This window comes from Sceloporus undulatus, chromosome 6, assembly GCF_019175285.1.
Source record: "Sceloporus undulatus isolate JIND9_A2432 ecotype Alabama chromosome 6, SceUnd_v1.1, whole genome shotgun sequence".
In the NCBI taxonomy this organism is placed as follows: domain Eukaryota; kingdom Metazoa; phylum Chordata; class Lepidosauria; order Squamata; family Phrynosomatidae; genus Sceloporus; species Sceloporus undulatus.
In genome coordinates, this window is record NC_056527.1 from 93,288,131 (window position 1) to 93,314,019 (window position 25,889).

At 42.3% G+C, this 25,889-nt stretch overlaps 2 protein-coding genes across 6 annotated transcripts in view; one reads left to right on the plus strand and one right to left on the minus strand.

Moving 5' to 3' along the window:
* Positions 1 to 7,955, plus strand: part of NFE2L1 (nuclear factor, erythroid 2 like 1) — a 32,930-nt gene extending 24,975 nt beyond the window's left edge. For all 5 annotated transcript variants that reach the window (XM_042472935.1, XM_042472936.1, XM_042472937.1 and 2 more), the window contains 4 exons: positions 168 to 383; positions 1,839 to 1,928; positions 2,583 to 2,744; positions 4,676 to 7,955. In XM_042472935.1, the coding sequence (XP_042328869.1) occupies positions 168 to 383; positions 1,839 to 1,928; positions 2,583 to 2,744; positions 4,676 to 5,995 (1,788 nt within the window). In that variant the 3' untranslated portion in view covers positions 5,996 to 7,955. The remainder of the gene's footprint in view (positions 1 to 167; positions 384 to 1,838; positions 1,929 to 2,582; positions 2,745 to 4,675) is intronic.
* Positions 7,956 to 10,715: 2,760 nt separating this feature from the next.
* On the minus strand, positions 10,716 to 23,982 carry CBX1 (chromobox 1). The gene is made up of 5 exons (XM_042474994.1): positions 23,710 to 23,982; positions 16,699 to 16,869; positions 15,095 to 15,272; positions 13,573 to 13,667; positions 10,716 to 12,051 (listed from the first exon to the last, which is right to left on the minus strand). Exons 2-5 carry the CDS (start codon positions 16,848 to 16,850, stop codon positions 11,907 to 11,909), a joined length of 570 nt encoding a protein of 189 aa, XP_042330928.1. The 5' UTR covers positions 16,851 to 16,869; positions 23,710 to 23,982; the 3' UTR covers positions 10,716 to 11,906.
* Positions 23,983 to 25,889: the final 1,907 nt, after the last annotated feature.

Below are 25,889 nucleotides of genomic sequence, written 5' to 3' on the forward strand. Positions count from 1 at the left end.
GAGGATGAAGTTATGCTGGCCTTTGGATTGCAGGGGAGCTGGAGATGTTCCAGCTGTGGGTTTTTACAGGCAAGGACATCTTCCAGAGAAGGGTTTTTTGATGAATGGATGAATCATAGTTATTCCCCCCTTTCTTTTCTTTTCTTTTCTCTTTTCTTTTCTTATAGGACATTGATTTAATTGACATCCTGTGGAGACAGGATATTGACCTTGGAGCTGGGCGTGAGATTTTTGACTACAGCCACCGCCAGAAAGAGAACGAAGTGGACAAAGAACCAAATAACGGGGAGGAGTGTGGGGATGGCTGGAGAAGCAGTGGGGGCAACATCGCTGACAGGGCCTTGCTAGTGGATGGCGAGACAGGGGAGAGCTTCCCTGCCCAGGTAAAAAGAAAAAAGGGGTGAGAAGAGAGGGTATATTGGGTGGAGTAGGCCAATTTCTTTTCCCACCATTCTTGGACTGGTCTCCATTGCTGCCCAGCAGCAGAGAAGGGAGACCTGCAGCTGTCTCTGATTGGCTGCATGCTTGGGTAGATCTTGGAGTGAAAGATTCCTTTCTCAAGGGGAAAAGTGAGGGCAGAGGCTGCAATGCTAGCAAATATCCTCCAGAGCTTTGAAGAGGACTACTCCTGGAATACAGATGCTCAATGATGTACCTGTTCAGGAAGCCAACAAGGCTGCTTCACTCTATATTGGATTTGAATGCAGAGGTATTAGTTACATTTGGTTGCTTGGTTAAATGGCTTAGTCTGTGCCCCTTTGCCTCCTGTTTTTTGCAAGGTATTTCCTTGCTTCTCCCTGAAGCAACCATCTTCTGATTATTATTATTTTTTTAGTGTCCTGGCTTTCCCTATCCTCCCTTCACTTGAGAAATAAGGTGGTCCCCTCAGTTTTTGTGTGTCTCATTATGGGTTTTATTTCTTTGGATTTTTATATATAACTGTTTCTTGCATATTAACCCATTCTGTCTGAGCCTTTTCAGTAGACTGCAATAAGCAATCAAAACAAGTAGCATCTTAATTCATTGGACTTGGGCGGCTTTGAGGTTCCTATAGGTGGCTACTACAAGTTTCCTGAATACTTGGGCTAATGGCAATCCCATCAGTTTTCTCTGTAACCATGCTGCACTAGCTGTGTGGAAGGGTTGTTTTGTTACCATTCCTGTAACCCACTGGGCAGGTGACAGGTTCTGGAATGGTTGACCCAACCCACAATTTTCATGCTGCTCATAAAGCATCCTTATGGAAGCAGCCATTGCAGACCATGCTCTTTCCCCCTTTTTGTGGGATTCCTCTAATTCTGCACCACAGCATTTCCATCTGTGAGATGTATCTTGATTGGACTTTTGCCAGAGTTTGGTCAGAAAAGGCAGGGTCAACACAAGGCCAAAGGGACACAATTGGATATAAGTAAGTTGGGATGTGGGGCTAAGGAGCTTGGGTGTAAGATGTTGGAAAGGCTATGGATTGGACTAGATCAGTGGCTTCCAACATTTTGTCCTCCATTTTTTTTGGATTTCAACTCCATAATTCCTGATTGTTGGCCAAATTGACGTGGGCTGGGGCTTTTGGGATCTGAAGTCCAAAACAAACGGAGGACCAAAGGTTGGACTAGACTGTTGGCCTTTAAATGGACACAGGATCCTGATTCAATTTCAGTTTAAGATGAATATCATACTGGCATGTTTAGTACTTTAAGAAAGTATAGTGAAGAAAAAAGAGGGCGGAGTAAAGATGAACACATGCAGTAAAAATTATGGGAAACCTAAGTTGTATTTTGTATTAAAAGATGACCTTCCTGGCTGCCATAATGCAATAAAATGCTCTTTGCCTCTTCCAGGTGCGTGGGGTTGAGGACCAGACAGCCTTGTCCTTGGAGGAGTGCCTTAGGTTGTTGGAAGCGACATTTCCCTTTGGGGAGAATTCGGAGGTTGGTGTATATAGGTGCTTGGAAAATGAAGATGAACTGCTTAGTGTTCATAATTTTGCTTAATTTTTAGTACAGAAATAGATGCGACAGTCTTAATCACATGTCCTTGCAATAACCTTGTGGCATGGGTTCTGCTCTCAAGGACATTTCCAAAGTTAACCAGTGAGCTGGTTGTGTTAAAATCCAAGGCCCTGCCTGTTTGGTGGTGTGGGGCTTTGCTGACTGAACTTGGTAAATACTTCCAAATGAGAAAGAAGCCTTCTTTGTATCAAGCATAGCAATGCAACTTAACAACCTTCCTCAATGCTGTAAAGTCATAGAGTTGGAAGGGGCTGCAAAGGCCATTGAGTCCAACCACCACCTGCAGGATCTTCAGCTATAGCATCCCCAGCAGGTAGTTGTCCACCCTATTTTTGAAGTTGTCCACAGAAAGAGAACTCACAACCTTTCTAGGCAGTTGGTTCCATTGACAAACCATTCTTGCCGTCACAAAGTCTCTGATAACTGTGGATGGAAGGGGACTTTGAGCCAGAGGGCACTATGAAAGCTGCACCAGTGACTCGAGCATGGGAGATTCATAAATGGAAAGGAATAAAAATTGACCTGTTCATTTTTGATGCTTTGCCGTTGTGAACTAACCCCGCTTTGCTTCAGTTTCCAGCTGCAGATGTCCCCAGTCTAACTGAAGCTCTGCCTAGTGAAAACGGGACATCCATTGTGCCAGATGGGCTCCTGTCTCCTCTTCTGACAGACACAGAGTTGCCCTTTGATCTGGAGCAGCAGTGGCAGGACCTCATGTCTATCATGGAAACACAGGTGAGGAGGGTTGACTTACCTTCGCAGGCTGCTTTTTTCTGGCCCTCCACTGCTTGTCCTGCTCTGTCAAGTGGGTTTACTATGTCTTTGTCCTGATTGTGTCTGCTTCACATAAGCAGTGCAGGCCTTTTCAGTGAAAGTGGTGTTGAATTGATTGCACCATGCACCTTGTATCAGCATTTAATTTCTTCCAGGGCTTGGTCATAAGCTTTTAAGATCTCTGGCAAATATAAGTAGAATGTTAATTAGATTTCCCCTGATGTAGAAAAATCTTTATGCTCTTTGTAGTTTATTTCCTAAAATAACACAAAGAAGGATGAAATAGATTGTAACATTTATACGGCTCATTCAGTATGAAGTGGAAAACATTGAAATGCAGAACTGGAAGGACCCTAAAAGCCACTGATTTCTATTTTTACTCCTCAGAAGCTAAACAGACATCCCTTCATATACAGTGGTGCCTCGGGTTACGAAATTAATTCGTTCCGCCATTCCTTTCGTAACGCGAAAATTTCGTAACCCGAAATAGCTTTCCGTTAGCGCTGGAAGCCTATAGCATTTGAATTTCGCGCCGAAATGAATTTTGTAACCCGAAAAATATTTCGTAACCCGAAACAGTTTTTGCCAATCCAACTTTTTCGTATCCCGGAAATTTCGTAACCCGCGCATTTCGTATCCCGAGGTACCACTGTAACTGCCTGCAAAGTAGTAGGGTGGAGGTAGTGTGAATCATTTACTGCAGGGGACACCCAAATAAAAGTAATAACACTACACCCCATGACCAGTGCAGCCTGAAGGACAATTCTATCCTATCTACAGCAGTGCAGCATCTGGATCATGTGCTCTAGTAGTCATCATTGTGAGAAACTCTGAGGAACAGATTTCAGCACTGTTATGCCACTGAATCTATTTCAAAGCTCCAGCTGCCCACAACCTGCTACTGAGATTTATCAGCACTGCTTCTTTTCTTACCCTATACGTGTTTTTCATCACTGCTGTTTGGGCTTTGTCAGGCGACACTGGTTCATGGAGCTTGATTTTCTGTCCCTGTATAAAGAGCTTGCAACATTTATTTTGGGGGCTACACATTTCAGCATCTCCCTCACTCAGGAATACCCCCCCCCAAAAAAAACCCCTTTCTAAAGCTGTTTGCTATACAGGTTGAATATTCCTTATCCGGAAGTTTAAAATACTCCAGAATCTTCCACAGGCTGAAATACTGACACCTTTGCTTTCAGATGATTCAGTGTACGCACACTTTCTTTCATGCACAAAATTATTAAAAATATTATGTATAAAATTGACATGCTATGTGTAAAAAGTATACAAGAAACATAAACGAATTATGTTTAGACTTGGGTCCCATCTCCAATATATCTCATTATGTATATGCAAATATTCCAAAATCAGAAAAAAACCCAAAACACTTCTTGTTTCAAGTATTTTGGATAAAGGAGACTCAACCTGTAATCTATAATATATATAATATATACCTGTAATGTATCCAGTGTATTTTTGCTTTGCCAAGGTTGGAGGGAAGGCGAGGGCCAGACAACATACAGAAGCATTGTATTGATAGGGATCATAGCCTGCCGTAGTAATGTCTAGGCAGTCCTTGCAGTTGATTTCTTAATAGATGGAAGGTGATTGTCAGTAAGCATTGTGTTTGATTGTCAAATTCCCTGGTGTGGAATTCCTTATATTGTTGCAAAATAAGGCACTTGCCCTAATATTGTTTGCATTTAAGACAAGGGATGTTCCATACATGCTAATGTACCTAACCTTCCACAGTCTAATTTTGGAGTAGGAGATATTGCTTTTGATGCCCTTGAGATCCTCTGTTTGAGTCTTGCTTTGGGCACTTGTTTGTTCATGGAACAGCATAGGGAAAAAAGACATTTGGAGTCTGAAAATATCAGTTTCCTTTTCAGGGTATGGAGGTGAACAGCACAGCAGTTGCAGAGACCCTGTACAACAGCACAAGTGAAGACGTCCTGACAGCCAACTACAGCCTTGCCCCATCCACCCCTATCAACCAGAATGTCAGCCTGCATCAGGCTTCACTGGGCAGCTGTGGACAAGACTTCCCTTCTCTGTTCACCTCTGAGATGGAAACCCCTTCTATGGCTGGCAGTTCAGCTTTGTTGCAGCTGGTCCCTGACAACTCTACAGGTTTTAACACCACATTTGGCTCTACCAACTTGAGTGGCATCTTCTTTCCTTCTCACTTAAATGCTACTATAAATGAAACATCTGGGTCTGAACTCCCTGATCCTCTTGGAGGACTCTTGGATGAAGCCATGTTAGATGAGATCAGTTTGATGGACTTGGCTATTGAAGAAGGCTTCAATCCAGTGCAGGCCTCCCGCCTGAAGGAAGAGTTTGATTCAGACTCAGGGCTCTCCTTGGACTCAAGTCACAGCCCTGCTTCTCTCAGTAGTTCAGAAACATCATCATCTTCTTCTTCTTCAGCCTCTTCCTCCTTTTCTGAGGAAGGTGCTGTGGGCTACAATTCAGACTCTGAAAATGTGGATTTTGAAGATGCTGAAGGGGCTGTTGGGTATCAGCCAGAGTACAGTAAGTTCTGTCGGATGAGTTACCAGAATCCTTCTCAGCTGCAATATCTGCCTTATCTGGAGCATGTGGGTCACAACCATACTTACAACATGGTCCCCGAGACCTTAGATGCTGATGACCAGAAGCCACCCAGCATGGGTAAGAAGAGTGCCAAGGATAAGCAGGCAGAGTTTCTGGAGAAGCAGATGAGTCGTGATGAACACCGAGCCCGAGCTATGAAGATTCCTTTTCCCAACGAGAAGATCATCAACTTGCCTGTGGAGGAATTCAATGAACTTCTATCCAAATACCAATTAAGTGAAGCTCAGCTGAGTTTGATTCGAGATATCAGGAGGCGAGGCAAGAACAAGATGGCTGCTCAGAATTGTCGTAAGAGAAAGCTGGACACTATCCTCAACCTAGAACGGGATGTGGAGGATTTGCAGAGAGACAAGTCAAAGCTGCTCAGGGAGAAGGTGGAGTTCCTCAGGTCCATTCGCCAGATGAAGCAAAAGGTGCAGAGCCTTTACCAGGAGGTGTTTGGCCGCCTGCGTGATGAGAATGGCCAGCCCTACTCCCCAAATCAGTATGCCCTACAACACGCCAGTGATGGCAGTGTTATCCTAATACCACGCTCTTTGGCTGAACAGCAGGGCAGGCGTCAAGAAAGGAAACAGAAAGACAGGAGGAAGTGAGAGATAATGAATGTCAGCAAGAGAGTATAAAACTTGCTGAAACGACATCCTGGAGGAGGGCTGAGCCCTGAAGAATTTGAAGGAACTTTCCTGCCTTCGTATCCAATATATCTTCTCAAACCATGATAGCTGCCAGTCAGTGTATAGGAGCAGACTGCTGGGCGGGGGGCCTACAAGTCTTGGGAGGCAGAATGGCAAAGCATGTTGGGAAAGACCTGTGCCCCCAGCAGCCTAGAACCCGAATGTTGTGGGAGGGGGGGAAACTAGCTGGCATAATATGTGTGTGGGGAGGGGGGTGAGTTTCAGCAGAGGATAGAAAAATGAATTGTTAAAGCAGGCTCTTGTTTCTAAGGAAAAAATGGTTAAGTGGATTGAACAGGCTTAAGAGAATTTTTTTTCCTTTGAACTTCCAAAACGTGGATACTTCAGGTAGCTGGTTTTATTTTTTAGAACCAGTTTTGACATTGGTTGTGTGCAGTTTGAAAGCATGATTGAATACCATTACTTTGCCATCATCCCTTCCTAGATTTGTAAATCTGAGTGATTACAGGTGAAATGACATTGTTTGCTTGAAGAGGGAAGGGAGGAGATGTTTTCTTAACCCTTTCCAGTTTGAAGAAAAGCGAGGGATTTGCATTCAAGGAGTATAGCCTTTTTGGTGTGCTTTAGCACCAGCCATACATGTTTGGAAGATGAGACTGGAGAGGGTTAATAAATCACCATGGTGATGTGTCTTCCCACCACCCCTCTCCTCACCAATCGAAAACTCTCTAAGCATGTCACTGCCTCCAGTGAGGAGCCAGCATTATGCTAGGCCCACCATCTAGATGCATTACAAGATGGTGCATGGTAAAACTGCATGCTACAGTGCTGTCTTTTCCACTGGTTGGCTTGGCAAAACTGCTTTGAGTGGCAAGGGATGAACAGGTCGCCTGTAAAGGTTGCACCTTCACCTTCACCTGCTTGGGAGTTAGCCAGGTGGGATTCTGACGGTTTGTGGTCATTGCCACTTGGTCTCCAGCACAGTGGGCTTTGTTCCCATGAAGCGGGCATGTTGTCTTGAGAGAATAGCCATCTGTGGCACGCCCCTTTCTTAACGGGCACTTTGATTTTTATTTATTTATTTTTTTAGGACTCTGTGCTCCTGTGTTATTTCCCCTTCCCCTGGTAGGGCTGTAGGATGAACTTGTAGTATGCATGTAGGTAAGAAGGGAGACGATCAAAGCTGCTGAAAGTTCTTTCTGCCATAAAAGATTCAATGTGTTAACTGTGATTCCACAGCTGGCTTTCCTTCTGTCCTTGGGTGTCATTCCAACTTCCCCCTCCCCCCTCTTTTTTAAAAATAAGGCGAAGGGTGAGGGTAGTGCCTTGAACACAGCTGGCCTCAAGCTCCGAGGCAGTCCTCGGAACTGTTAACTTGCAGTATAGCACAGCTGGGAGTATTACCGACCTTACCAGCAACTGATGAGCTAATGGCTTTGGTTTTTCCCCAGCCAGTTAGTCCTGTGTATGTGATGGCGTGTGAGAGCATAGCACTGAAATGGGCATCCTCCAGCAGATTGTGGGGGGTATGAAGCATTGTTTATCCAGCAAAGGGTAGTTTTTGCAGCCAGATGTTCTGTAGATATTGCTTGCCGAACGCCATGATTTCTTGCAAGAAGCATGTGGGTGGGTGGAGGAATAAACTGATGTTTGATTCTCTTGCACCTCTCTTGCTCCTGTGACTTGACAGCGTGAAACTTGAAGCACAAAATGTGTTGGAGCTGTAATTGGTTGCTGGATGATTAGGATGGAGCCCTGATGTGTGCATGTGTTAATTTATATTTCCCTTTGAGGTTTTACTTTGGATGGTTTCAATGATCTGTTATGGAAAAGGAGAAAGAGAGAGAGATTGAGAGAGAGATTGAGAGAGAGTGAGCGAGCACAGGACAAAAATAAAATGGCTTATTCACTTATTTCAGCATTTGTTTTGCGTCTTTCTTTAAAAGAAGCATCCAGCACTTACAAACAGAACTGAAAAGGTATTTACATGTTGCCTAACCTAGCTTGACAGCAACTTGTATGTCATCCACAAGTCAAACTTTGATAATGGCTACCAGCTTAAATTACTTTAAAACACGTTAGCTTTCTTATGGTGAACAGAATTAGCAATGTCGAATAGCCACAGTAACTGAACACAACCTCTGCCCAGCCTCTAACAAAACTTTCCTCTTTGAAACTGTTCTTCTGACTTCCCAAGGCTATCCCCTAATATTCATAGGAAAGTAAGGATTTGGTGTTGCATCTTCTGCATCTAATTTGAACACGTTTGCAGCTTTCTGTATGTTGATTTGGGCTGTTTGTGTTTTCATATCAATGGCTGCTCTACTGCTCTTTTACTGGCTTTCCCCTCTCTGAGTATCTATCTCCATTGTGTCCGAGTAGTTCTCAGGCTGGTGAAATGGTCATCCAACTCTGTTCCAAAAATAGGACAGAGGAAGGAGGCTTACCTAGAGACAGTGTTAATCAAGGGAGATGTTGGCTGTGTTGTATGAAAGGGAGTTATTCATTTGTGCAGCCTTCTGTACTGTAATAAGGAGTTTTCAAATGAATCTGAATTTGAGTAGAATGGCAGGTGTATAAGATAACTCATTCAAGCTTATGCTCAAAAGGAAGTATTTGATGAAGATGTGCCTCTTCAGCTGTTCAGATCATTTAGTTAATGGCAAAAAAGGTGAATAGTTTTGATACTCACAGTCAATGAGGGATTCTTGGTACACATCAAAATGTTGCAGTGTATTCCTAATCCTTACATCCAAGTGGGTAACTGTCAGGGTTTAGAAGGCTACATTGCCCCTCCAAAAGACCTTAGTGTGACGTGTGTGTGCACATGTGCCTTCAAATCGTCTTTTGACTTACGGTGATGCCATAAATAGTTGTTTTTTAAGCCAAGGATTACTCAGATGGTTTGTCAGTTCCTCTGAAATACAGTGTACATCACCTGGTATTTGTTGGTTTCCCATCCAAGTACCAACCAGAGCTGACCACCAGACTATAATAGGGATTGTAAGCATGTCTAGACATTGCACAGCCCTTCCATCTTTTCCTCTTTATCAGATTTGTTTATGTGTGTGCGTGAAGACAGAAGAAGCAATAAAAGGGTAATAATCTCATCCAGAAGCAGAGTGGCCACAAGAAGATCCCTATCGGCATATCTCCCATCAAATGACACAAGAGGGACACATTGGATTGCACAGGGTCACAGCAGCCACATATTGTCCATAAATTCTTGACACTTCCAGGAATTTTCAGCCACACCCATCCTCTAAATGCCCCCAAATATCCTCTGGGTGTGGGGGATGGTTTTTCTATGTGTTCAACCACCTCTTTGAGCTACTTTAGGCTAAGGAGATCAGAGGTTGACTTCTGGGTTACTTATCATTGAAGAGGCCTCTGCTGGGCCTAAAACATGTTGAAATTGTCACTTACAGACCAGATGTCACTGGGATGTATTTTGGGCCAGAAATATTTTTGGATCATTGGAGCCCTAAAAACTGCTGTGGGCTGCATGCAGTACAAGCCTTTAATTGCTCTTCAGGGTTTCAGACAGCTGGGAACAAGGAGAAAAGTAGTAACGTTTGTAGCTTAAAAAATCAAGATGAGAAGAGAACAAAGGAATTTCTATGCTGGAGTGGAGTTTTGGCGGAGAGGAAAGGAAAGCAATCCCCTCTGAATGTCTGTTCTTCCAATAGCTCTTCACCTTTGGCTTGCCTGGCAGGGGCTGATGGAATCTGGCATCTGAGTGATCACATGTTCATTAGAGATGTGGGTGACTATGCTCAGTCCTTACTGAGAAATTATAGATTTTTAAAACACACACACATTTCTATGTGCCAGTGATATTAGAGATGAAACAGGGAGGTAATTTACACACACACCCTCCCTATTCAAATTATTACAAGCCTGTGGTGAAAATACTTTTTTCAATATTGTAGCTGTTTTTAATGTATTTTTGGGTGCTGGGTATCAAAAGGAGTCAGTAGCTTGCCTTCAGCCAATATGTGGGTGACCTGACTATCTGCCCCTACTTTCATTTTTAGTAAGGATTGAAGCAGGCTCTAAGAGACAACAGCATTTTAGTTCATTGTTTTTCTAAATATAACCAAACTGTAAGTAGTATAGTTGGCATGTTAAAGCAAGCTAAAGTATTGGCTGTTCATATTCCACAATATGAAACTATTTCCTAGGTTGTGACCTAGAACAAGGACTTCTTTAAGCCACTGCACTATAAATTCTATTTCTGAGTTGTTTTCTAAGCTATTGAAAACCACCTTTAAGCTATTTAACGAAGGATATGGTCTCTTGTTTGCCTGCACTGAAGCTCATTCCTTCTAGCTTTAACTAAATATGTACTACTTTGTCATAACTAGCACATAACTTCTCATTTAATCTCTGGCTACTTCCAGTAGAAGTAGCAAGATAAATCCAGCTACAAAGAATTGTATATCCTATTGTCAGCTTCGGTGGTGTAAAGCAACCAGTGCACGAACCATCCCATTACACACTATGCAATTTCTGCTGCAAACAGTGGGATAGGGAGAATGAATGAGACACTTGCATCATACATTGACCTAAGTTAACAGCATTCTAATTTGCTGCATTTTAGTAGCAAGTTCTCTTAAATGTACCCCTTCCATGTGTGTGATACTTTTCTTGTACCAGGAAAAATCAAGATCAGAACTATAAATCTAAAGTTTTATTGAGACAAAAAGACAGCTCAGTATGAAGTTAAAATCCAAACACTTAAGTTTTAGACAACATTTTCACAGAAACCTAAAACACATGCTTTTATTTTTTATTAAAAAAAAAAGGTTTGTACAATACATTTCTACATACATACTGTCCTGTGAAAGAGGAAGAATTGGTGGCTTGCTAAGGTTCAGGAAAATTATATGCTTTTTAAAAATGAATTATGCTAGATTAAAAAATGAAATCAGTAGAGGACTAGAGCAAGGAAAACAATCACTAATGCCCAAATCTGAAGAGAAGATAGCTTGCTACTCAATGTTTGAAAGCCATTGTGCTGTAAAGATAAATTTTCACTCCTGTTTTCCTTCTCTGCTCCCTAAAACCTTGATTCTCAAATTAATTTACATTAAACAAAATAAAAATTAGGCAGGGCTCCCTAAAGTTGCAGAATAGAAATGATGCAGAAGGGGAAAAAATAATTAAATTCGGGAGCTTACTGCTCTCACTTCATCAAAATATCAGAGGAAGCTCTCTCCTCTCCAATCTGGAAGGATTGACAATTGTGGCAGCTGGCTGCAGTCTCACATGATAATTTTAACACTTGGACACATATTCACCAGCCTTTCAGTTAAAAGTAAGTCAATTTCACTTAGAGACATGAGTTTTTATAAACACGGAACCACCCCAAATCAATCAGAATGCACCCTCCCTTACCACAACAATACACCAAGAATAGCAAAAAGAAAGAAAGAAAATCTACACACATGCTAAGCTGTAAAATGCAGTTAACACTATATGGGGTGAAAGGCTGCAAATCACAGAGATGGTCTTCAAAGAACAAGCAGCCTCCACCTGCTGTCCCATTTGGCAGCCAGTCCGGCCCTCAGGCTTTGTCCTGCATGGAGTTATTTTTGTTCCATCCTCCAAGCAAGGAAGAGCTTGGAAACACTCACCCATTCTCCCCTCCTTCCCCATGTAAATATGATAAGGAAGGAAGGAAGGGGAGCAAGTGTGCTGCCATACCAAACTGCTGAGGGCACAGAAATTGTCCTGTTTCTACAGAGGGCATCTTCCCCAGCCAAGACCCTCTCCACTTCCTCTCAAACTTATGTTCAAACCCACAGTCTGATGTTTTAATACAAAAGTTGACCAGAGGAGGGATGGGGATAGGAGGGTAGACAGACTAGTTCTTGTCATCTTTCTTGTCATCATCCTCTGATGGGTAGGAGTGCCATGTGAGCCTCTCTTCATAGAATGAGATGACCACTTGTGGGCACTTGATGTTAGCTTCCTTGGCAGGGACTAGGTCAGCTTCATCTGAATTCTTCCTGCAGAGTCAAGTAGAAAAGGAGCAGTTGGGATATACAGGGGGAAAAGTACTAAGGTCCACTTCTACTATTAAAACATTTTTGCAAACCATAGGAACACATGGCTGGTTTCCTGTCAGCTGAAATCCCCTGCTCCTGAGATTTTTTTCAAGATCTCCATTCAGTTTACACCCTATAAACCTAACAGTTGGGAAAGTACAGATGCACCCTAAAAATGCTCCTACTGTCATACAATTCAGCTGCTCACTACTGCTGAACAACCCAGCAGCAGTATAATCACTTTAGTCTGAGTGATAAAAACAGACCATTAACTGCCATTTTCAGTCCCTGTTTATCCAATTCAGGAGAATAATATTGAGTTATGTGCACTTTTCCCCCAACGTAGGGCACAATGAAGAATATAGCACTGAGCCAGCATGGTGTAGTAGTTTGAGGATTGGACTACAACTCTGAAAACCAGGGTTTGATTCCCACATGGCCTTGATACCTACTGGATGACCTGGGGCAAGTGAATGGTAAACTTCCTCTGGGTAATCTTAACAAGAAAACCTCATGATAGGGTTGCCTTAGGGTCACACAACAACTAATTACAATATTAGTTGAAAAACAATACGGCTGGAGTTAACGTGATTCAGCAACCAAGATTTGATTAGACAGGGCTGCTATTTTGCTCATTAATAACACATTGCTGGTATATTGTGTGACACTAAAAATATAGGGGTTCCCCATCTTTGAGGCATGCAGAGAAACACCCTCCTGGACTCTCACAGTTCACACCAATGTAACCAAGAACACATCCTGTGCTGCTACTATAGCAGTCAACCTGGCAAGGCATTCTTTCCCCCCATGTACTCACACAGTTGATTTTTTGCTTTCTTTCTAGCAAGAATCAGGTGTACCCCCCCAAAGCTATTAATATAAGCTACAAATACATCTCATATCTTCTGCTGGCTCCTCACTAGCTGCACACCACACCACAAAAGATCTCACATGGATAGCTACTCCTGTGCCCCTCTTACCCCTGCTCACAGTGATTCAAAACACTACTAAGTGAGTAACCAGTAACAGGCAGGAATCCTATTATGTTACAGTGAAAAGTAGTGAATTATATCCCTGTCATTATAAGTAAAAATGTAATGCCATTCCAGCTCATTACTGCTAAAAGTGATTAGCCACCAATGTACTTGTTGGAAGGAAACCTTTAGTGCCAAGCCATGCAAGTGAGTTAGGACTCTATTTTACATAATAAAAACCAGTGATGAGACAACCTGGTGCCCTCCATATATTTTTGGACTATAATCCCCATAATTTTCTGATTGGCCTTGCTGGTTAGTTCTAATGGAGTTGCAGTCTTACAAGATATGAAGGGCATTATATTGTCTACATCTGTGCTAAAGGAACCAAACCATGTAACTTTGTTATGATTGATCACACCATTCTCAAAAAGTTTAACTTCAGGACTCTGATGGCATACTATTTGATGGAGACCAACATAAATGCAAATACTTGAAATAGACAAACCATTTCATCAGGAACATGAGCTCCCCACTGGAATCTGTAGCACCAATAATCCGCTCTGGCTCAAACCCTCTTGCAAAACCCCGAGGCTTTTCAGTCTGAAGAAAGAAACAGGCATATGATTGCTTTTACAATGGCTCTGGAAACAGTTACCCTTCAGATGCTATTTCAGACCATAACTCCCAGCATCCCTCACCATTGGTTATTCTGCCTAGGGTTGCTGGAAGTTGTAGTCCCAACATCTGGAATACTGCACAAATACGCACTCCTGTTTTACAAGGTGATGTAGAAAAGTTCAGGCACAGACCATGATGTAATGCCATTTGCCAATGCAGAATAAACTCAACACACAGTTGGGCTGCTCATGTACAAATAGGGGGGGGGGGGGGGGAGAGAGACACACACAAGAAGTGTGATACCTGCTTTGCCTGTGTATACACTATGAAATGTTAACTAGTTTCAAAACTACTTGGTTTTCGTGGTTTGTAAATAGGAATCCCATGAATTCTAGCTCTGAAAAGCTCCAGCAAAATTCTCAGGATCCTCACAAACTACAATTCCTGGACTTCTATGAAGAGACTGACAGCGCTTTTAGAAAATAGGACTAAAGTGGAAGCAGGATAGAAGCCAAAAGAGAAAAGCATGCAGACAAACTGGAAACCTTAAGAGAGGGAAGGGAAGAACTGTGTGAGAAAAGGATACTAAAGAAGATACAAACAGAATAGAAATGTTGAAAGGAGAACTAACAGAACTAACAGCAGCAAAGGAAGAATTAATAAAAGCATGAGACAAAAGGTAGGATACAAGCAGCAAGGAAAAAACCAGCATGACCATCTGAGAAATTGTGTATGCCAAATGTTATGACCTATCTGGCTTTTTCTTAACCATCCCAATTATTTAAAGTGTGAGAAATTGAATTAACAGAACAGAAAAAACTTTACAGTCAAAAGTGATGCAAGACAAGACTTTATAAAGAGCAATAAACACAATCAGCAATTCTTCCTATGCTTTTTCAAAAGGCAATGGAATTGCATACAGGAATTTTTTAATTACAGCCTTCTGCTTCCAGCACCAACGTAGTCTGTGTACAGACCCAAAGTATTGAGAATATCCAAAAATTGGGTAAATCATGCACAACTCCATCTTCTTAAAGAATACATAATTGGGATGAAGACTGGAATTGGGATTCTGGCAGGAAACCAATTCAAGTAGTATCACAAAGAAGTGACAATTGCTGTATTCTTGAAGGGCACCACTAAAGTAGTACAAACAGTTCAAATGTATCCAATTTGAATAGCACATTTTAGATTTTTCAATGTATTATATTTATGATTTTAACCTTTTTATTTTGTCAGCTGGACAAAACAAAAGAACTTCAGCTAGCTGATAGAATTGAATTGCAACAATAACAGTAATGAAAATCTTTGCTGCTAGGCACAACTGTTCAGCAACTCGGTTCTTCTTCCTTTTCTTTAACTGCAAGGTATAAGCAGCTTCACTGGGCCACAGAATAACTCTTCCTTACCTCTTCTCGCTTTTTCTTTGGTCTGCTTTCCTCCCCTCTATCCTCAGAGTCTGAGTCAGCCTTGCGCTTGCTTCCCTCTGACTTGTCACTCTCATGTGCCGTTTTCTGGGATTGTAGGAACTCCGCAATGAGGTCAGGGCAATCAAGGTTTTCCTCTGGTTCCCATGTATTATCTTCACTGTAACCATGTAACACTTATTAGGTGGATAAGACTACTAAACCCAGATTTTATAACTAGTTTTATGTTTAAATCATTTAACTCTATCAGAAAAAGAGGCTCTGTCTAATTAACCTGGAAATTCTTGATGCAAGTCAAAAGTGATGAATTTTCTAGGAGCAAGTATTAAATCTACAGACCTCACACCCAACTTCAATTTGTACTGGAATCTTGTCATAAACTACTGCAATCTCTGAGTAAACATCTGGAAGTGCAGAAGTACATCATCTTTGCACCTGCCCAAAGCTGCAAAACTTGAGAACATGACTTAACTATCAATACAGAAGGGGGTAAATTGGTTCAGGTCAAACTACCAGGATTTCAGCTATTATTCTTGACTTGAAATTTGGTCTCATGAGATAGACCTCGATAGAAACTAGCTGGAAACAATAGAATATGGAAGAGCAGACACAGACACCTTCTGCATGGCTACTAAGGCCTGTACAAGTATACTGCTTTTCAGCTTTAGCATTCAACAGACAGATAAAGGCTTTCAGACAAGACTTTACACCCTCTAGAGTAACTAGACTTGGACTCCACAGGTTTTGCACACGCACCCTTGAGGACAAGAGTGAGGAATATTTTCAAGTTGATTATAAAGCATTATACATAATAGATACAAGCACCTACACAGGTAGAATCACTCTCCAGCACAAACTAGTCTGCGACTCATGCAGAGAAATAGCAGCTAGCAGCTTCATTTATATAGCACTTCACACCAGATAAGCAGTCTCTAAGTGGTTTACAACTGTAAGCAAACTGCCCCCAACAAGCTGGGTACTCATTTTAGCAACCTCAGAAGGATGCAAGCCTGAGTTGAGCCTGAACTCCTGGCTGGTATTGAACTCACAACGTTATGGTTTCTGAGTGAGTGGCTGCAGTACAGGCATTTAACCACTGCATCACCAGGGCTCAGAGACACTCCAAGACAAAGTAATTCTTTAAGAATATACCCATTTCTTTAACACCACCTAACCCTTGTAAGAATACACCCTGAACAATGTGCTACCAGTCTCTAAAGCCCTATTATTAGTCCTGAAAGTCGATGAATTGCACGGAGGCCATAGTATCAAATGGGAAGAAATGGGTTGGAGTTTTATTTTTTTAAAGAGTAAGGTATTCGAGGAACAACATCATGAGATAGGAAACTCCTCTCCACAAACTAAGTTTTCAAATGGCTACAACAGTGGGAAAGAAGAATTGTTCTGGGGTGAAAATACAGGCAAGATTTCATTAAAAAGGAGAAGAACTGGATCTTTCTTCCAACACTTGTGTGCCAGAACATTTAACATACATTTACAGAGAGGAACAAACAAACTGCTAACTTTATGGACTATGAAGCTATAGGAACTAGTTTGCAAAGCTGAAAATGTGAATGCAGCCTTACTCTGAAAAGCCCTTCCACTTCAGCAGGTACTCCACTTTGCCTTTCACCACCCGCCTGTCAAGGACCTTCTCCACCACATACTCCTCCTCTTCCTCTTCCAGGACCTCCTCCACTTTCTTCTTGTTTTGCTTTTTTCCCATTGTGCTCGCCATTTTTGCGGTTTAAAGGAGGCTGTTAGAGACAAGCAGATTGACATGAGGATGGAAAACGCAGATCATAAATTTTAGAAACTATAACTACTAGGACTAGGCAGAGAGATCTCTCCAGTAATTAAAGCTCATCCTTTAGTTCAGTCAGTCAATCAGTCAGTCAGTTTTAATGTGAAATGTATCGGTCCAAAGAGATACTGCATATACAGTGGGAGATATGCAGTGGTAAAGAAAGAAAAAGAAAAGGTGTATTAAAGCAAAATGAATAAAAGTAACAGATATAGCAATATTACCAAGTGTAGTTCACATCGTGCTTCCACTAGTAGTAACAGCAGTAGTAATAGAAGCATCTATTCATATAAGCCAGAATGCTATATGCATAGGCCAAGGACATACATTGCCCAGAGTTCCACAGTTGGGATTCCATTACAGCCAGATCCCCTGTGCTCTCTACCAGCTGCAGATTGCCCATTCAAGAGCTCTATTGTAGCAAAAATTCTTGGGGGTGCTTTGATTGTTACAGAGGGTGGAAAAGAATACCAACCTCCCCAACAACTAAAACAAGACATACGCAAGGATAAGGTGGAGTCACGCTTGTGTACGTCACTAACAGGGTGATGTCAGCCAGATAGTAAAGCAGTGGATGCAACATCTCACCGTACAATGCCAATGACTGCTGATGTTTGAATCAGCTACTAAGGTCTAAGACACACACAGCTACTGTACTTTGTCTCTTCAAAATGCCACTGTACTAAAATGTAACTAATGCTCCTTACCACTGCAGATCTTGAAAAAGATGGCAACACCATCTACAACTGGACACACTTGCACAACACACTGTATATCCCAGAACCAGGTTTCTTTGTTCCAAATAATGTTTTGGAAACAGCAGTTTTTCCTCCTCAAAATAAACAGGCTTTGCAGGAGGCCACAGCAATCTGCTGTTCCTATTATTCAAACCAGAAACTATGTATTTGACTACCTGGCAAAGATGGTAGTAGTGGGGAAGGGAATCTATGAGTGGTGGAGCACCACAAAAGCACACAGAACGCATGGAAGATTAAACAGCTTGCTTCTTCTGGAATTGAAGTTACAGTCTACCAGAAAAAGAAAACTGCACTGGCCTCCTAGAGGCAAAGCATCTCTCAGCTGGAGGATGCACTTGTGCCTGTTGGGGGTCGGATACAAACTGACAAAAGGGGCCGTAAAGCACAGTCAGGGTTTAAGAGGAAATGGGTCTCATTTGCAGTGAAGGATGGCTGACTAGGGAGAGAGACCTATGAATAGCAACTGAGTGGGGAAGAAAGGGGGAAATTTCTGGAGAGCATGCTTTCACAAAGCTCAAACTGTTCTGGCTTGCTTCCCAAATGGGGAGGATTATAGGACCAGAGCTCTTTATGACTTCTCAGCACACTCAGATTTACAGGAGTTTGACATACTGAGTTAATACTTTGTTACCATTGGAAGCATGGGAAGTGCATTCCCAACTAACCTGAACCCAAGCCAGTTTCCATAATTCTATCCATCAAAAGGCCATGTTAAGACTATATAATCTGAAATTTGCCTCTGTCGTGTATACATTCCTCCTTCCAACATATACAATTCCATGTGGCTTCATAGTGGTCTTACATATTTCCAAGGTTCAGGATTTCCCAAAGCATGAGTTAATTAGACTGATGTATGCTTAAAAAGAATGAAATGTGTACAGCTAAATACATCTTGTTAAGTTTGAAATGTGACAAAAACCAAACAAGCAGCAGAAAGAGATAGGTCAGCACCTCCAAGTTGTGCAATAAGCGCTTTTCCTAATAGGAAGCTGCAGGACCAGTTGGACTAATCCTAATAATTAAGAACCACAAGACATGAGATTTGAGCCAAAACTCTCTTCTCTTTGTAATCTCTACAGATTTCTCACTGGCTTTAAATACAGGTATTTTAAAGAAGGAATGAAATGTCTATGGGTTTAAGATAAGATTCTAAAATTGCCTGCAGTCTATAAAAGACCTGTCTTGCATACACCATGATGAAGAAACTGTAAATGGGATATATATTTCATAAAGCTTTATCATTTCAATCGGTTCTACTCGCTTTGTTACCTACAAGGTTTCTGTATATATCGATTTCATATCATTAAGGGGCAGGCAACAGTTTTGCAACCATGCATTGCTCATTTGGGGCTCACAAATGTACAAACCTCCCTCTGTCCTTTCTCACACACCCTTTCTTTCCCCTACACCCAGAGAGCCTCCCTCTGGTCTCTCTGCATGCCTGGATGGAGATGTATAAATCTCTGTGCCCTATGCATGACGAGGAACTGCACCAGTTGAGAACCAATTCCTTGCTTTCAAAAGTTCCTTTTCTTCTGGGTTCAGGGGAGTAGATCCTTCTCCCATTAGGAAAACTCTGCACTTCCCCATGCCCAAACCACTTTGCAGAAGCATTACAAACACAGGAAAGAATGTACACAATGATGGTACTCCTTATCATTCCCCGAAAGCAGAGGAGTTCAGTGATCATGTGGACTATATGGAAAGTAAGGGATACATACAGACCATCTATTTAGCATCTATTCTGTAAGTGGAAATGAACAGAGTGAAATAGACATACAGTATTTGCAAATTTACAACAGATAGCCAAAAACATTCCATTGCCTTAAAAAACCTTTTAATAAAAAGGCAGCATCATTGTAGAAAAAGGGTTAACATGTTAGAATAATTTTCTTATCCTCTCCAGTACATATAGCTCAATGTCAACAGAACAATTCTAGGATTTCAGGTCCAGTCTTTGCTTTTCTCATCTAAAACCAATGGCTGGCAAGAGTAATTAGACAGATCAGTTTTCTATATGTCCATATTCTTTGCTAAATAGGCAGTAAAAAGTATTTACAATTACACTACTAAACCTAGGCCACCTAGAGATGTTAGTTAACAGGCATAAGAAAGAAATAGAGATAATTAGTGCAAAACACCCCCAAAGATGATCTTTCCCTGGTCTACAGTAAGAAGCCATAAAATATATTACTATTCAAAACTTTTCACCTTTCCCTGAAGGGCTGTAAGTTCAATTTTAAGAGACTGTTTGCATTCAATTTTCATTTCAAGCCTGGTTATTTTAAGAGGGGGAAAAGATTTCAAATCAGTAATTTGTATCCATTCCTTCACAACAAGCAAGAAGCACATAATAGGAGATTACAGTTGGCTGAACACAGAAGCAAGGTGTACTTTGTGGAATTCCTACACATCTGACTGAATAATTTTATTAATGCAAAATGCTTAGTTTATATTCTGCAGACTGTGGTGGTAATGCATTGCATTTTATGGTTGTTCGTACTTTATTGTACATTGTCCCAGAAATATCAATTAGTACTGAAAGGTAGGATGTAATTTCTAGGAATAAAATGTTATTATAGGAAGCTGTAAAAAGAATGGCATTCATTGACAGAAGAATGATGTGCACTAGAATTGACAGAGCTTCAAACGTTGCTTCTTATCATCATCCCTGGCAGCGCATTTATGCCAGTGTGGTGTATTGGTTTGAGTGTTGTACTAAGACACTGGGAGAATCAGGTTTTGAATCCCTGCCTGGCCATGGAAACCCCATGGGGTAACCCTAGCCAAGTCAGTCTCTCAGGCTTGGAAGAAGGCAAGGACAATTCTTCCAAGAAAGCATGGGGATAGGTTCACCTTAGGGTTGCAAAAGTCAGAGGTTACTTGAAGGCACAGAACAACAACATTTCTAGGTGTGCCAACATACACCAGGGAGGTCTGGTGAACTGAGTGTTCAACTAGGTCACTTGTGGTATTCATGAATTGTTAGGATTTGAACAATTCATGAATACCACAAGTGACCTTACTAATTACTTACTATTTCACATGTGTACTGTAAGGACAAAGTGAGATGAACACTAAGTTTCTTGGAGGAAAAGTAGGGTAAAAATGTAACAAATCAGCTTCTCTTCCATCAGAAGAGTGTTTGCAAGTGTGAGCCATCACAAATACTGTTGCCTGGATACATCCCAAGTGGTCATCAAATAAGGGACTTTTGACCCCGCTTCATCTCAACAACTAAATTCACATCAACTGGAGTTCACACATCATATTCTTCATCACTAAGTACACTATTCCAATACCCTTCATCTCCTAAGTATCTTTTCACAAACCTCCATCCCTTAGTTATTTGACTCCCTAAACAACAATGGTGTGCCTGGCTCTGCTTCAAATCAAACAACGTATCTATGGGAGATTTCCTGCCAGTCACCCTTCGCTCTTTTCACAGAAGCACATCTTGACCAGATACTTTACTTTTGAGTACAGTACTTGCATTATTACCCAGCCACCTACACCTTCCCAGATTGCTTAGCAGGACCCTTCACCCTTTGAATCCAGATATGCTTAGGGAACATCTTCCCACATTGCCCTGCAGTTGTTCCTCTCATGTCTCTTCTCTACAGCACTTGTGGAGACCTAGAATTCCTTTCCCCAAATTCCTTTGCCCCACTCTCCTCCTCCCACTATTACAGTCTCTATGTGCCACACACACTCCAATGCATGCCTCCCAGTGTATTTCGTCTATGTAACACTCTGCTCTACTATAGGCTCACGTCCTCAAGCAATTCCACCCTGTGTGCATCCCTGAAATATAATATACAAACGTATACAAATTACCAGGAGGCACAAAATCTACACCTGCGTATGGCACTGAATTTCATTATGAAATAGGAACCTGGCCCCTCTCCAATCCTTTTTAAAAATTACTGCCCTTCAGTGAAATTTTCTGCCACAAAAACAAGAGATGGACGGACAACTTCAAAAGGGGAAATCCTTCTGGAGACACATATCAATATCTCCCAGTCATTTTTACAGTGTATTGGTGAAGAACCATCTCATGCTACTATCTTACCCCACTTTTATTCGCTTTCTGCTGGAGCAAAGTCCACAGAAAAAAAGCCCATCACCCCTCCTAATCTTTTTGTGTATTTTCTCCATGATGGGCCTGAATTTGCAGGGCTTGGGGGATCTCTTGTCCACAGGGTCGCATAAGTCTCAACCTGAGGGCAGTTAGAAACAACAATTAAGAATATTAAGAAAAAAACAAACCCTGTTTACATGGATTCCTACTGCACACAAACATCCTCACCTCTTCAAAGGGAATCCCCTAATTCCCTTTCCAACAACATGTTTATCATATAGTAAACTCAATTCTCTCTGGAAACATCTCCCACATTGTCCACGTTAGGAGACTCTTTTATTCTTTCCTCCACAATTTCTGCATTTCATTTGATTTGGGGGAAAAAGACTCTCCACATACTGTTGTTGTTAAGTGCTTTCAAGTCGACACCAACCCATGGAGTCCCTGTGGATGAGAGACCTCCAAGACTCCTGTCCTCCATTGCTCTGCATCAAGATCATCCGTTATAGAGTCCATCCATCTGGCATGCGGCTTTCCTCTCTTTCTACATCCTTCCCACTTCTTCTAACATTATTGTCTTTTCTAATGAGTTTTGCCTTCTCATCCTGTGCCCAATGTACAACAGCCTCAATCTAGGACCAAATCACACTGTAGAAATAATCCAGTTTGAGACCGCTTTAAGTGCCCTGGTTCTGAGTTAGAGAATTGTAGTTTGTCATGGCACCAGCGCTCTCTGACAGAGAAGGCTAAATGTGCCGCACAACTACAGTTCCCAGAATTCCCTAGCATTGCGCCAAGGCAGCTAAAGCGGTCTCTAACTGGATTATTCCTGCAGTGTATTTTGGACCCTAGTCGCCTTGGTAGGGGCGCTTCAGGCTTGAATGTTGAAGGAGCCATTTGTTTGTCTTTCTGGCCGTCCGCGGTATCCTCAGCACTCTTCTCCTGAAATCTTAAATGAATTGATTTTCTTCTTATCTGCTTCCTTCGCTCCTAAACAGACACTCCCAAACACAAACCACAACACGGCCTTTCCTTGGGAAAGGTCCCTCCCCTAAACAAAGACACACACCGCCTGCCCCTTGGAGCGCTTCAAAAGAGACACCTAGTTACCTGGGAATTTGGCAAAGGGCTTGCCCTCAGCCCTCATACACCTGCCCCAGAGCAGCAGCAGCCCCCTTGCTATTTCATGCACATCTTCTGGAGACCCCCTTCCCTCCCTCACATATTCCCTCTTTGAGCTTCCTCCCCTCACATACTCCCCCCTTTGGGGGGTACTTCCCTCAGATAGTCCCCCCTTGAGCTTCCTTCCCTCATATATTCCCTCTTTGAGCTTCCTTCCTTCACATAGTACCCCTTTGAGGGTCCTTCCCTCATGTAGTCCCTCTTTTGAGATTCTTTCCTTCACGTAAACCCTGTTTGATGTTCTTTCCCTCACGTTTCCTCTCACATCATCTCTCTTTGAGGCCACTTCCCTCACATATTCCCCCTTTGAGCTTCCTTCCCTCACATTTCTCTTCACACACTCCCCCTTTGAGGGTCCTTCCCTCATATTTCCTCTGAGGTTCCTTCCCTCACATTTCTGCTCACATATCCCATCTTTGATGGTCCTTCCCTCGCATTTCCCCCTCACGCATTCCCCCTTTGAGGGTCCTTCCATCATGTATAATCCCTCTTTGATGTCCCTTCCCTCACACATTCCCCTTTTGAGGTCCTGAGGTTCCTTCCATCAAATATTCCCTCTCTGAGGGTCCTTCCCTCACATTTCCCCCAGGAGTGGGAGGCCCACATTGCCCAACAGGCACTCATTAAGAAAACAAACCCCCTCTTTTTTGGGGGGAGTGGAGTCGTTCCTCCATTTTATGTTTTCCCGCGGTTTTTCCCACCCCCCTGGAAAACGCCCCCAACATGGCGCCCCAGCCCTCCCTCCTCATCCCTCGCTCTGCCTGGTTTTTACCTTATTAAGCCCCACCAAGGAAGCGCGAGGGGGAATGTTTAAAGAAACAGGAACGGACGGACGGAGGGAGACGGAGCGCGAGAGAAAGAGGAGCTTCGGCGGCCAAAGAGAAGGAGAAGGAGGAGAAGCGCAGGCACAAAAAGAGAGAGAGAGAGAGAAAGGAGGGGGCCGATTGTTGGACGAGGGGCCTCCCGCGTTCGATCCGCCTCCGCCAAACAAAAGAGTACTGCTGCTGCTGCAACCCCTCTACCCGCCGAGACGCACTGCGCATGCGCCACCTAAACCCCAATACTGTACCTCCCCTTTCCCTCCCCCCCTCCTCCTTTCTCTTTCCTTCTCTCTCCCTCCCTGAACTCCTGTCGCCCGCGGCATTATGGGAACCGGAAGTCATCTCTTTTTCCTCCTCCGCTTCCCCCAGATTTACGAATAAAACAGAACACTGCTAGATCGCCTGTTTCCGGGTTTCTTTAAGGCGTTTATAAACATAGATCTATACATAAATTTAGAGTTGCGTTAGGTCGCCGGTTTCCGGGTTTCGTTAGGTCGTCCTAAAGGTGTTTATAAACATAGATCTGTACATAAATGTAGAATGTATTCTGAGTGAGTTTATGTCCTGAATATAAATCAGAATTATTATTATACTATATTCTGACTTATTCCCAAATGTGCTCCATTTTGATCATGACTAAGAGTCATGTCTTTATATTTTATATGGATGTTTTAGCTTTTATTTTATCAGGGTCCAGTAGTAAATATGTGTCCGTTGGATGCAATTGTTTCTTGCTTTTGCAGAACACTTGCCAGGGTCAGTGGCAGGGGCCACCGCTTTTGAGTAGCACTGGCCTAAGTGACCCTTCTAGTCATCTCCCAGGCCAACACGAGTTAAGACTTGGAATTCAAAATTGGGGACTGATTTTTGGGAGATAAAATAGGGATGAGAGTAGTCTGAGGTGGCAATTGTTCAAAGTACCGTAAGGGTGTTTTGTAAGGGGGATTCTTGGCTGAAACGCCAAACCAATGTGAGTCCAATTTCTTACTTAAAATATTAACATTGGTTTCAATTGATGTTTCCTCCTCAGTGGACCACCTAAACTGAATTTCCAGCTTTGTAGACATAGAATCATAGAACCGTAGAGTTGGAAGAGACCACAAGGGCCATCCAGTCCAACCCTATTCTGCCATGCAGGAAATCCAAATCAAAGCATCCCCGACAGATGGCCATCCAGCCTCTGCTTAAAGACCTCTAAGGAAGGAGACTCCACTACACTCCGAGGAAGGAGTGTGTTCCACTGTCAAACAGCCCTTACTGTCAGGAAGTTCTTCCTAATGCTGAGGTGGAATCTCTTTTCCTGTAGCTTGCATCTATTGCTCTGGGTCCTAATCTCTGGAGCATTAGAAAACAAGCTTGCTCCCTCCTCAATATGACATCCCTTCAAGCATTTAAACAGGGCTATCATATCACCTCTTAATCTTCTCTTCTACAGGCTAAACATCCCCAGCTCCCTAAGATGTTCCTCATAGGGCATGGCTTCCAGACCCTTCACCATTTTAGTCACCCTCCTTTGGACATTCTCGTTTCTCAACATCCTTTTTGAATTGTTTTGCCCAAAACTGGACACAATATTCCAGGTGGGTCTGACCAGAACAGAATATAGTGGCCATATTGCTTTATGCTTCTTCTTTGGGCCATTTCAGAAAAGGGCAGTTGAGTACAGTAGTTCTAAGGGCACCCATCATTCTGCCCTTTTGATCTGAACAAATCTTGCCAAGAAAACCCCATGATAGGCTTGCCTTAGGGTCGCCATAAGTTGGAAGCAACTTGAAGGCACACAGCAATACCAACAACAGTGAAATCGAAGGCATTCACGGTTGGCATCCATATTTTGTTCATTGATTTGTAGAATACAAGCCAAGAAGGCATTTTTAATGAGAATAGGTTCATCAGAAAAAAATAGAGTGAGTCCATCATAATACATTCTATGCATCATGTACATCATAAAATAATATAGCTGTAAATAATCGTAAAATAAATACATCATAAAATAATGTCTCTTTTATGATGTAAATACATTATATTTTATGATGTAAATATAAAATAATATAGCTGTAAATAAAACCATATGAAATGAATTCATATTTATTTGTGTTTTTCTGGCTTTTAGTTTGCCATCTCCTCTATT